The sequence below is a fragment of the Phalacrocorax aristotelis genome, chromosome Z (genome assembly GCF_949628215.1).
Source record: "Phalacrocorax aristotelis chromosome Z, bGulAri2.1, whole genome shotgun sequence".
NCBI lineage: Eukaryota > Metazoa > Chordata > Aves > Suliformes > Phalacrocoracidae > Phalacrocorax > Phalacrocorax aristotelis.
This window is the reverse complement of record NC_134311.1, coordinates 54384152-54397055: the sequence shown is the minus strand read 5'-3', so window position 1 is coordinate 54397055 and position 12904 is coordinate 54384152. Positions and strand designations below refer to the sequence as shown.

The following is a 12904-nucleotide window of genomic DNA, read 5'->3' as shown; positions in this document are numbered from 1 at the left end:
CTCTGCAGAGCAGCTGTGCTCTGCTTTTCTTCTGCAGGGGCTTCATGAGTTTTCTGAAATCAGACCTTGCATTTTCACCCTCAACAGTAAAAAATAACTTCATTTCTGTCACTCTTGGTTTTTTTAATGGTTTCTTCCAGGGGCTTTGGGGGATGGACACAGCACATGCAAAACAAGGACCACACTTCGCAAGTTTTACCCAAACACAGCCTCTAGGACTATCGGGAAACAGCAAAGAGGAGTAATCTGGCTACAGGAATGCAAATGAACACCAGCATCACCCAGCTTCCAGGAACATTATCATTTAGTAGATATATTTTAAATAATAATAATTATATAGCCAGAGTTATGCTGGTAAATATGTTTCATTTTATAGTGAGTCTTTCAACTCAAGGTTCACATCTGTTCTCAGATACTCAAATCCCTCTCCGTTCTCCAGCTCCAGCAAATAGTTAAAGTAAGTATGACACAGTAGCCAGTATCGGGTAGTTTGGGAGATCGCCTTGAAGAATGTGGGGTTTTGGAACCTCTGTCCTTTCCTGGCACTGCACAAAGTCTTTTCTCAAGTTTTTAAAAAAAGACCTGTATCAATATAACTTTGGAAAAACAATTCAAAGACAGCTGCCTATTATCTAAATCACACCTGCAGGTGTCTGTGAGCTGAGGTTCTGGGACCCAGTTATGGGCCCACTGCAATCTGTGCACCTGTCATCCCTGACCTCAGCAGTGCCCCCAGAAGCTGGCAGGAATCAGGGCTGGGTCCATGCTGATCAGTATCTCAGTCATTAATTTTTAATTAATCCACCTTCTTTAGTTAACCTTCTGGAGCAGTCACGGATATAATTCCCTTTGCATTCTAACAGAGTGCAATCACAGAACACAAAATCATTAGTGCCATCAAACAAAGCATCCCAGGTATCACCTTTCAGCTAGAAGGAACAGACTATTTCTTCTGTAACTGTATCTGCAGAATCTTACTTTAAGAGCTTCAGTGGGGAGATATTTTTTACAGTATTGCCATGCAATTGGCATTATTATTATTATCCAGTTTCACAGTTCTCAGAAATAAAAAGCTGTTTGCTCTATACCTAATATTCTGTAGTAGTAAATGGATTATCCTACAGATAACAGATTTCAGTTAACTCATGGGCATGGGATTTCAAGGTCAGAAAACAGAAAAAAAAAGCACAAACTACTGAATTACCCAAAATACCATCTATTTCACCTTTTGTTCTGTATCCTCACTGGATAATGTATCACTCCATGTATTTGAATTTAATTAAGTTGCTATGGAGATTCACTGCTAAGCTAGTAGCATCACCTTACACTGACCCACTGCTTTCGTAGGACTGCATTTCACAAGAAGCAACATACTGCTATAGCAACCTCTACTCAATAACAGCTCAGGGCTTCTGATAGCATTGTGTTTTAGAGGTCTGTTAACTTTAGGCCTACCCAGAAGTGATTAGTTATTACTTCCTGGAATGGCAGCAGTTTTAAAGTCTGAGGGGCATCCTTTCATGCATGAATGTGCCACATGAATCTCCTGAGCTTAGCAGCCACTTTATAAAGGAGTTCACTGAATGCAACTGAGAATGCTGTAAAAAGTACTCTGTCAATCATTTCATATAATGTCTGTTTCTAGCAGCAAAAATTTTAACTCAATCCTGAAAAAAGTTCTTTTGGTCTCCTGAATGCTGTCAAGTGGAGACTGTAAGACAGGTTACTAGTCACCAGTAATGATCATTCATGATTTTTCAGTATCTGGATTTGGTGGTGGTTAGCAAAAAAGGCAAAAAAAAGAAAAAGCCTTGTTTATAGATAAGATTAAAAACCTTGCTGCCCATTAGGCTACAAACAATAGCTGCAGGCTCCTCATGTCTACAAGTAGATAACTGCAAGCATGATTATCACAATTTGTTTGTATAGGTTCTGAATGCTACCAAAATGTGGCACAACTGCTGTTGAACTGAAATGAGGTGGGGGTGGCCAAGGGGAGCGGAGACAAAGGCACAAAATAACTCTGATGCACAGATGGGCCTATGTCAATATCTATGCAAAAGATCTTTGGCATAAAAGGACAACGAGAGGCTTTACAGCAAGAATCAAAAATGAGACTAGACATCCTGAATGGTGCCTCTTGCTCTGGGCAATCAATAGCCACTGATGTTCATTATCTGCTTATCCCAGGTCAGCCTCACTTAAGACTTCTTTTAGCGAAAAATATCAAAGTAATCATAACCTAGAAGTCATATTGCCCAAGCTACTGCCACATACAGTGCTACCAGTCCAGGCCCTTCACTTTCTATCCCCGAGGAGCAGCATAAAGATCATGCTGGTCAGAGTACTGAACTCAGATAAATACCCAGAGTCAATGAATTTGCACACTGTGTCACCAAAGTCATTCACAAACCTCATATGGTAATTTGCTACTTATGCTTCTAGTAACACATGTGTAGTTTGCAACTGCTGACAATCGCTTATTGTTTCTCTGCAAATTTACCTTCTAACAGCAGAACACTTGTTGCATGAATGCTGCTGGAGAAGTTGGGTATAAAACTCCTTTTCCAGCACTAACAACGGCAGCCTACATGTTTAAATACGACCTACACAATGACTGTGTCACCATTTTATCCATTCACCTAAAGTTACTAGCTGATGCCACTTAGAACTGCAGTCCCATTCCTCTCCCGCAGCCTGGTCCTGATCCTGTTGGCAGTTTATGCAGGTGCTCACATTTCTGCTGCCCTCAGTAGAGATGCCTCCAGCACAGCCACTGAGCAAGATAAAGCCTCTCACAGACCTCACAGTTTTCATCTTATTGCTTCATCCAAATATACAGTGCCAGCCACATAAGCAAATGGCCAACTGATGAAAACTTCTAATTAATTCCTAATAATCATATGCTAACACCCAAAGTGTCATACTTCTGATGCTGAAAAAAGGCCTTTTTTGTGATTTTCTTTTCAGCTGTAAGAGACACTTGCTCTGAGGTACACAGGGATGTATTTTGGTAATGAAAGAGCATTCTCAACAGCAAGCACAGTCCTACAATCCTTACAGTGGTAAACCACTCACCAAAATATTGAATGTCTAATTGAAACACAGGAATTTTTCCACATTAAGAAATCTGGGCTGGATCCCAAAACTATTCATACAAAACTCTGCTCCTACCTTTATTAACTTGAGTTATTCAGCTTTACTGGAATTTGCACGCTGGAGCATTCATTCAGTTAAACACTGCCCTCTCCTGGAACCTTCTGACATTATTCTGGCTCTTGCAATAAAATCAGTTGAGGCTTTTCCAGTCGCTATAAATGTCATAATATTTTGTGAACAATTTCAGTATGACACTGGAAAAACAATGTTTTGTAGGGAGTATCACAATTTACACAACTCTTGTAGTGTATGACTTGTGTATTCCGCTGTTATCTACTTACAGGTCTCTAATATCATATGAAACATGATTCTCATTAATAAATAAATAGTGTATGAATCTGTGTCAACTTTCCAGAGCTTTTAAAGACTGCAACATTATGGAATAAGAAACTGTACCTTCTACAGAGCTTGCTGTACTGCAGGGCATTTTTGGACCTTCCACTGTTTCAACTTGGTTTGAATTAATACTCTATTAAAAAAAAATCAAAAGGACAGTAACTGTATTTGATGCCCATGACATTTATCTGAAAACTCAAAAATAATATCAAGACTAGCAAACAAATATGTTATAAGCAATACAAAAATGATTGGTAGAGATTCCACACAGTATTTTATCGGTTACCCTCCAGAGGAAACCAATAGCAATTCCTCTAGAGGGAAACCAATAAAATATTTTCAGGGCAGAGATAAATTTCTTCCTGCTTACAAGACACAAGGGATCTAAATGATCAGATTTAACATTTGTACTTCATTGTTTATAACCTCCTTCTCTATGAGAAAAGCACCACAGCAGCTTTGCATAACGGCTCTGTTCAGAAGTCATTAACCTTGAAAGCACCCCTATAAAATAAACAATTTTTACAAATAGGCTATACAAAAAGCCTAAATCAGGACTAACACTGACTACACAGTAAACCCAGCCTAGAAGGCAGGAGCCACTCCCTCCCCACATACATGGCCCCTGGCCAGGCTGACCCCTCGCTCAGATACACACACTGACTCTATCACTCCTGCTCAAAAGGAAGAGGAGGCTGAGATTCAGTCCCTCATTTTAGCAATTACCTTCAAAGATTATCAGCAAAGGGGGTGGAGGAGAGAATGTCTCCTTTTGTGAGATTTCATCTACAATTCTGCTTGCTTCTAGCTTTCCCTCTTGTTAGGTTGCCTGTGTGTTTGCCATCTACCAGAGCAGCAAGCAGAGAAAAGGTATGGTAACCTGAATACAAAAGAAAAAGTCAGGGATGACTCCGGGCTGAATATTGCAGCCAAACTGACTTGAAAGGCATAGGGCTGTCAAGCTAGCTACATCCCCCACCTCAGTGGGGTTAGCTCGATTTTTCTGTGCTCATCTGTTGGTGCACAAGACAGTTTCCTGCTTCCACATCTACCTGGCAGAAATAAGTCAGCTCCTCATAGGGAAACTACTAAATGTGTCCATGAGCGGCCAACAAAACTACTCAAATTATCTTAATCATTTTAGATTATTACCCTGGTTTGGCCTGCCTTCTTTCTTTTTTTTTTTTTTAATCACCCTGACATGTGTCCATTCGTCCTTGGATTTCTTTTCCTCTCATAGAGGACCTCTCCCCTGCACTGGCTGTGCTGCCTCCAGTGATTCAGACAGCCAAACGGATCACCCCTACACAGTGCTTAGGGCTCTGCTGGATGTGCATGACAAACCACAGAGCCACACTGATGGGCACTGCTACCATCACAGCTATTTCTGCCCTACAGGGGTTGCAGAGAGTTCAAGCAATTCCATGCTCTTCCTCATCATCTTCAGAAATCTCTCCTCCATATTGCCTCGCAAAGCCACAAAATCTGTGCGTTTACACTTTTTGCACTGCAGAGCCCCTGAAGATTTCCAGTGAAGGCATGGCTCCCATATGGATAATTCTAGCTTACCAATAACTTCTCTGTTTTAACAAAGTTCCTTTACTCTTTTAGACTTGTAAGGAATAGTCAAGAGACTAAAAGAACCCACTGACCAAGGACTGAAGAACATACTTGTGAAAGATTGGGATTTCTTGCATGAATAAATGCAAAAATAGTTTGTGCTGTTCCCTAAGTCATCCCTTTCACACACACAAATCCAATGCTGCATGCCACCATAACTGAGACAAGCCCCTTCTCATTAGTCATTTCTCATTGGTCTTTCTGACCAAAACCTAAAATAGCAATGTGGTCATTTACGCAGCCTCAAGATACAATAAACTAGATGTACAGTCCTAGTCTACTGTAGATGAGCTGAATACTCCAGTACAGCAATAAATTCTACCTCTATTTTAAAAAGACTATTAATATGAAATCTCTAATGCCTACCTTATGCTTTGGATCCAACTAAGGGCTGCATGCCCTTGTTTGCAAGGGAAAGAAAATTAATTTTACCTTACCCTTTGGACATAACACAGAGTTTAAACATGACAGCTTGATCATCCCTGTACATACACTTCAGGATGATATCTGGTGTATAGGAAATTAACTAAATCATGTCATCTTCCCCATTCTTCTGGCTTATATCTGCTTTATTAAAAGTAGTGCAACACTGATGCTGGGCACAGATGGAAGAGGGTCCCCACAAGGAGGACCTAGACTCCTGCAACTACAGGAATGAGCAAAAGGGAAACCCACAAGTGAAGGTTAGTAGGCTTTTTCCTGAAAAATACCAAGTGCAGAATTTTGCAGCCTTTAAGAGTCTTTGTCTCTGACAGCCATGCAAATATCTAACATACCACTCTTTCTTTTTTTCCATTTCAAAGACAGAAAGAAGAAAAAGGATTTGATGAGTGCAAGAAAACAGCCAATGATATAAATAACAGTGCATTCTTCATTACAGTCTTGGTTTTGCTATTGGGTTTACTACTGTTTCCGTGGGTTTTCCATGGAAAAACCACATTTAAATTGTAGGTATTCTGAAAGCTACAAACAGAGAGTAACTTCTTTATATTGGAACAAATCAAAATCTTGGCAGTGTAGTTACATGAGATGACACATAAGGACTATACAATACATCACACCTTAAGTTTTTGTGTTAAGCATAACACATGGATCACAGTCTAAGTTAAAAAAAAACATGCAGAATGCAATAAAGATAACTCAAGGAAAATTAGTGCACAAATAAGGAAACCTGAAGTTAAGCATGGAAAAGAAAAGCTGAATTTTAAGACCAGAAAAAGAGAAAAGCCTACTTTTAGTGTGGTTTTAGTTCACTAGTTTTATATAGCCTTGCAGTCTCAATATAAAAACATAAGTGAGGACCTGCATTGCTATTAAAGAACTTGTGCTTTCAAGAGTTCTCCCTCCTTACTTTACTGAAATTGAGAGATGTCCTGAAGAATAACACAGCAGTGCTCCAGACATATTACAGTAAGATAACACCCACTACACCGTAACTAAACTCTACAGCAAAAGTCTGTACTCTGTATTTCTGCCATAAATAATAGACTGGGTTGGCTCTTGATAAGGACTCCCCAGCATTACACTACTAGACAAAAGAATGGAAATAAATTAAGTATTTCAAAGTACCAGTGTGAATACAATGGCAACGCAATTAAAGACACAAGAGATTTCATGGAAGGATATTCACTGTAGAGTCCACAACAATTCAGAAACAACTGAAGGTAAATGAAGCTTTGGTAAAGTTCTCAATGTCTCTTACCCTGCAGCTTCACACATACAATGTGCCTACACTGACACAAAATAGAAGCCCACAACAGTAATCCTGCAGTTACACTGGCCATTAGTGGCACAGGCACCTTAAATTAAAAGGCTACTCAAGAAAAACAAATCCAGCCTGAAAAAGCCTATAGCTGGAAATTACTGAAGAAAATCTGAGGCAATGCCCTGAGCTAGGTAGGTACCTACCTGGTAAAGAAGAGTTCTGTCCCAGAAGTATCTTCTGAAGAGCTTAATGTCCGATTCCAGCAAGTGCTGTGCAGTGTGGCTAAATGTCAGTGTCAGAGCTCCTGACGAATGAACAAACTGCATGCAAGCACCCTCACTGATCTCCGCTCTTGAAATGTCAAGTGAGTGACTGCCCTGGAAACTGGAACAACACACTCTTTAAACCAAAGCAGATGCTCCACGCACAGGTAGAACAAAAACACAACCGCAGCAAGCTTCCTGCTTGCCTTTGGCACGGTCCGTCAGGATCCCAACACACCCGCTGCAAAAAACAGAGGCAGAAAATCTGAAACATGCACCAAAAACACAGCTGGGCAAACAAATAATTACCAATGACTCCACTCAGGCCTAAGAACACGCTGCTACTTCTAGCCATTGGCAGAGAAAAAACCAGTGTTAGCTCTATATGGTTACTCACTACTAAAATAAGCCAGAAAGAGCTGTGATAATACCTATTTCTCCTTATTGCTGTAAATTAGCAATAGTACCTTTTCCTGTTAATGTTGCCATATTTAGCAGTAGGACATGACTGGCAGCTAGCAGGTTTGTTATTCCACAGTGAAAAACAGAAAGTATCTCAAGAGAATACAGCATTGTTTGAATGTTACGAACAAATGAGACATTCATAACATAATGTACTGTACAAGCGTTAGTCAGGATATTTTTTTTCAACCTGAAGTACAGATAAGTCTTACATAAACTATATGCTGCTTGAAGCCAGAACCTAAAGAGCCACATACCAAAAAAAAAAAAAGTAACTTCTTGCATATTTCTATTTGCAAAGAAAAGCCAACAGTGAGAAGGGGCATCAGACACTGATCATTTGGTACCCCAAAACACATGCACCATACAGCTCCTCAGGTCCGTACATAGGAACCTCCAGACAGCTGAAATGTGCCACAAAGCACTTGTCCTTTAAGTGACTTGTTAGTGTGGGAGCTCTCCAGCAAAAACAGTGTCACAGCAGCAGCACTGGCTTTGCTCCTGACTCTCCCTTATTCATTCAAACCTGAGCTTTACAGAGGTCACAAAGTCTGCTGAGGTTTTGTGAAAGTCAGGTCCTATTTATCACGTTCTGTTTATATCTAAATTTTATATATATATATATATATATATATATATATATATATATATAACTTAAGGGATGTCTTTACTTTTTGGTAATGTGTCAGAATTCAGCTGTGATAGTGCTGGGAGAGGTACCTGATCGTGCACCTGGTCCTCTGTCACTTTTTTACCGCGTTTTTCGGTAACAGTTCACTATTAATTGACTTGCACTACTAATTTTATATTTTTTATATATATATTATATATATATTTCACTATTAATTGACTTGCAAATGTAACAAAGGACATATATCATAAACTTCCTTTAATTGTAAATATAAGTTTATCACTTAAAATTGTAATAACGTCAAAAAGCAACAGAAACCAACACAAAATACACAACTCTTGAGAAAAACAACAGTAGTCCCCACATCACCTAACTGATAGGAGTTTTTCAGAGGAAGCAGCAAACGGTTATACTCACTTTGTGAAGACCTCAACAAGTTTGGAGTGGCCGTTTTGTAAAGCCAAATCTAATGGTGTTGCTCCATCCTCATTAGGTAATGCTAATGCTGATGACCCTCCAGGCTGGGCTGCTAAGAACTGGGAAAGCTTAATCAAGCCCAATTTCATCACAAGGTGGAGAAGAGTTTCTTTATGTTTAGAGTCTGAAAAAATAGAGCAAACAAACAAATTATCAGTAACAAACCCCAGCATTTTATTTCCTAGGAAGCATGAAAAGAAACTTGTTATAGTCTGCGGAAATATCACAGCTCAGGTTCAGACCTAGAAAAGTACTTTGGCAGAATCAGTCTTTCACCGAAATCAAGAGAGTCAGATACCTAATTGCATCTGCAGAGCTAAACTAGGATATCCAAATACCATCTAATTCCAGCAGCCAAAGAAAATAGTTTGAATTAGATAACTCAGTATTTCTCTCTTTCTTTGATATAGCATAGCATTCAGCACAAGTATCCCCCAGTATACTGCAGAAGATAGTTAAGAGGCAATGGCCCCAGCAAAACAAAACATCTGGCAGCAAGGCCAAGTATCTAAATTTAAAAATAGGTGTGATTTTTCAAGACAGGCTGCTTATCAGCACAGTAAGAGCAGCCCAGCGAGCCGCAAGCTAACACGCATGTGGGTAAAATATACAGGATAATTCTTGTGTCTCTCTCAGAAAGGTGACCTCACCTGCCAATACTTCCTCTCCACTTTTTAGCACAGGTTATCAAGCTCAACAGGATGAAGCTTAAAATAAAAGAGTACACAACAACAACTTAGACTCTAGATACTGATCCCGCACTCAAGCCGTTCCCTGGCCTTTATTTGAAGAAGGGTTTATCTGCCTGTACACATTCTTAAACACAAAGCCTCTGCAATTTAAAGGCAATAAATAAAATTAAGCTTAAGTACCACTCAGCTTGTTCCTTACACTGATATTTTGGTATGAAGTTAAATAAAAGGGTACCTTCTCAGCAGTCAAGTATTTAAGGGCAGTTACTCTACAGCTTTCAGAACAATTGGCTGAAATCTATTAGGTTTCCAGTGATTTATGAAATTCCATTGAAATTTATCATCCTGATTCAATGGACTTTTTATTCCCAACCAGTTCAGAACACATTATTGAAAATTATACGCTGCAGTGGCAAAGGAAAGATGAAGCTCCTGAAGCATATGTAGGTAACATGCAAACATTTGTGTGAATAATACAGTTAAAAATCAGCAGTAAATTGCGGTCAAATTTCTACTCTGCATCAATATTTGCAAGATAAAACTGTCTAATGGAAAGCAGTCCCCCAGCAGAGACACTTATGTGGCCAAAAAGCAAATAGATGTGTTTTTCAGAAACACTTAATGCACTGAGCAAAGGTATCGTGTAGTTACATGCAAATACAGTGGCTCACAGCTGACTACCGTTCAGTTTAAGTACTTCCTCTGAAAGTGTCAGGAATATTTCTTTTATAGAATCATTTAAAAAAAAATACATAAAAACCTGGAAGAGTCCTCAAGAGGTCTCTAGTCCACTCCTTAAGGCAGGATCAGTGCAACCTAAAGTGCTCCTGACAGATGTTTGTCTCATCTGTTCTAAAAACCTTCCATCAGCTAGAGGTTTTTGTAACCTCCGTAGGCAGTCTACACAAGGGATAATTTTACCCTCATGGTTACAAACATTGAAATGCCTAACCTAGCTCACCCTTTCCCAGTATAAGCCTGCTGCGTCTCATCCCATCCAAAATGGGCATGAAAAACAATTCATTCCTTTCCCTTCGGAGCTTCCTTTTACATAATTGAAGGCTGCTGTCATGTCTCAGCTGAGTACCTCTTCTCCAGACATCTTAACAGGAGATTTGCCTTCTGCAAAGCTGGACATTTCGGAATGTCCTCTCTGAGCTGGAAGCCAAAATCATTAGTCTCTTTTGAAAATGTTGGGCTTGAAGTGTTGTAATATTAAAAAAACCTGTATCTCCCCATCTCATAAAGCCAGAATGGCAAGGAACCTGAGGGACTTGCTCTACTGCTCCGCAGACAAAATTACCACAGGATTTCCACTGGTGATCAGCTTTTTCTCTTTGACAGCAACCTATCCAAGACTTTTTACCCTTCCGTTTCAAGTGGAATCAAAACTTTCAGACAGAGTCAAATCCCAGAAAAACAGGCCAAATTTCCTTCAATAAATTAAACAAATTCCAGACATCAGATTAAAAGGGAGCCTCAGGACACAGACTCTAGCCTTTAACAGCCAGCAAACCTGCCTGTAGCATCTGAAACCTTTATTTCACTGCAGTTCTAACAGAAGCAGTCACACTAACAAGATGCAGACAGGATTCTTTAAACCAGAATATCACTAAACATGCACACAGTATGTCCCTAACCTAATACACATAATACACATAACCTAATATGTACCTAATTTCTAGAACACACATATAAAATGTTTCATGTCATTATTTAAAAAAAAAAAATCTTCAAACTTCCCTCTGACCTGTGGCTAGCCAACAATGATCTAGTGTATTAGCCTGCCTACCCAACACTTATTTTCTACCCAGATTTTGGGCAGCAGAATGGTTTCTTGTCTCCCCATTTCAGATTCTAGGCAAAAACATGTCCAGCTGGGCACAGGATCTTCTGCAGGATCCTAGGCCACAGAGGAAAGTAGTGAACTATGGTTTTATTTCCTCAAAGGTCTGCAAAATATTTCTAATTTCAGCCTTTGGAGAAAACAGTAATTGCTGCATTTCAGTTACCACTATTAATCACTAATGGCATGAATTATAGTGCTTATATATCCATTAACCAAGATGGCATATATGTTTCAAAGTTTTCAAGTACATGCAACTTTTTAAGTCCACTGAATCCAACTCAAGCATTTGCAGAACTGCTTTGCTAAACAATGATAATGAACCACAGAATGGCTTGGGTTGGAAGGGACCTTTAAAGATCACCTAGCCCAAACCCCCTGCCATAAGCAGGGACATCTTCTACCAGATCAGCCTGCCCAAAGCCCCATCCAACCCAACCCTGAACACTTCCAGTAACTGGGCATCCACAACTTCCCTGGGCAACCTGTTCCAGTGTCCCACCACCTCCATCATAAAACAATCTCTTACTTACAGCCAATCTAAATACACCTTTTCAGTTTAAAACTGTTGCCCTTTGTTCTGTTGCTACAGACCCTGGTAAAAAAATCTTTCTCCATCTTTCTTATGAGCCCCCTTTTTATATTGAAAGGCTGCAATAAGGTCTCCCCAGAGCCTTCTCCAGGCTCATAGGAGAAGTGTTCCAGGCCTTCCCTAAGGAGGGATAGCCTTCTCTCTGCTCCAACACTACTCTTCCAGCAGCCAAATCTTAAAATCAATGCAGTATGAATATGTCTGCTACAAAAGAACCTAGTTTTAAAAGTAACTAATAAACAGTAATTAATCTTTGTGGTCTTAAGATACCACATACAATAATAACTTCTATTATCTCACCACAAACATTCTAGTAACTAATTTTTATCTGCCCAATGTAATAACCTTCATCTAACCTTAAGCTAAATTTGTTCATGGCTAGCTTGAATACATGTGGTAGTAGAACCACCTGGCAGCTCCACCAGCTGTGCTTTCACTCCAACCTTCACCTCTGCAGACCATGCATTTGCTAGGCTACTCTGCTCTTAGTTCTCCCACCCAGCCTGCTGAAGAGTGAGCAGAACCTCATGACATACAGCAATTACTAATAGCTTCATGATACTAAAATCTGAAATACAAATTGCAAAGTTGGACGGATAAATGGAAACAGGAATGTGTTCCTTCCATACAAGTATTTTTCACCACGAGGATGGTCAAACACTGGGACAGGTCCCCCAGACAGGTTACAAACTGTCTGTCCTTGGAGGTGCTCAAAACCTGACCCCAAGCAAACTGACCCAACTTTGAAGCTAGACCTGCTCCAAGTGGAGGGTAGGATCAGGTCATCTCCAGGGACCCCTTCCATCCAAGTTCTGCTGTGGTTCTATTCCAGGATCAGCAATATCAAAGCAAAAAAAAAAAAACAAAAAGACATGATGACTGATAATAAGCTTTTTAAATAGACCTGTCTAAAAAAAACCATTCACACTAAAAGAAAGGTAAAGTTCTGAAACAACTGGGTTTTAGAATTTTTTTCTTAGAACAATTTCCAGTTTCAGTTCTCCTCATTCACCACCTCCTCTTACATCTCCTCACTGTGACAGAACAAATAGCATTTTACCACAGTTTTCACTTTCTTTTCCCCTTCCCTTGAAGATTTCAAATGTGGCAAAATGTGGGGG

General features: G+C 39.7%; 1 protein-coding gene across 9 annotated transcripts in view; it reads right to left on the bottom strand.

Moving 5' to 3' along the window:
• Window positions 1-12904, bottom strand: part of ARHGEF28 (Rho guanine nucleotide exchange factor 28) — a 130414-nt gene that overhangs the window by 77100 nt on the left and 40410 nt on the right. For 6 of the 9 annotated variants that reach the window (XM_075078226.1, XM_075078230.1, XM_075078228.1 and 3 more), the window contains exons 5-7: window positions 8594-8777; window positions 7024-7204; window positions 3556-3628 (exon numbers count right to left, since the gene is read on the bottom strand). In XM_075078226.1, the coding sequence (XP_074934327.1) occupies window positions 3556-3628; window positions 7024-7204; window positions 8594-8777 (438 nt within the window). The remainder of the gene's footprint in view (window positions 1-3555; window positions 3629-7023; window positions 7205-8593; window positions 8778-12904) is intronic. The other 3 variants (XM_075078236.1, XM_075078232.1, XM_075078234.1) reach the window with 1 other exon arrangement.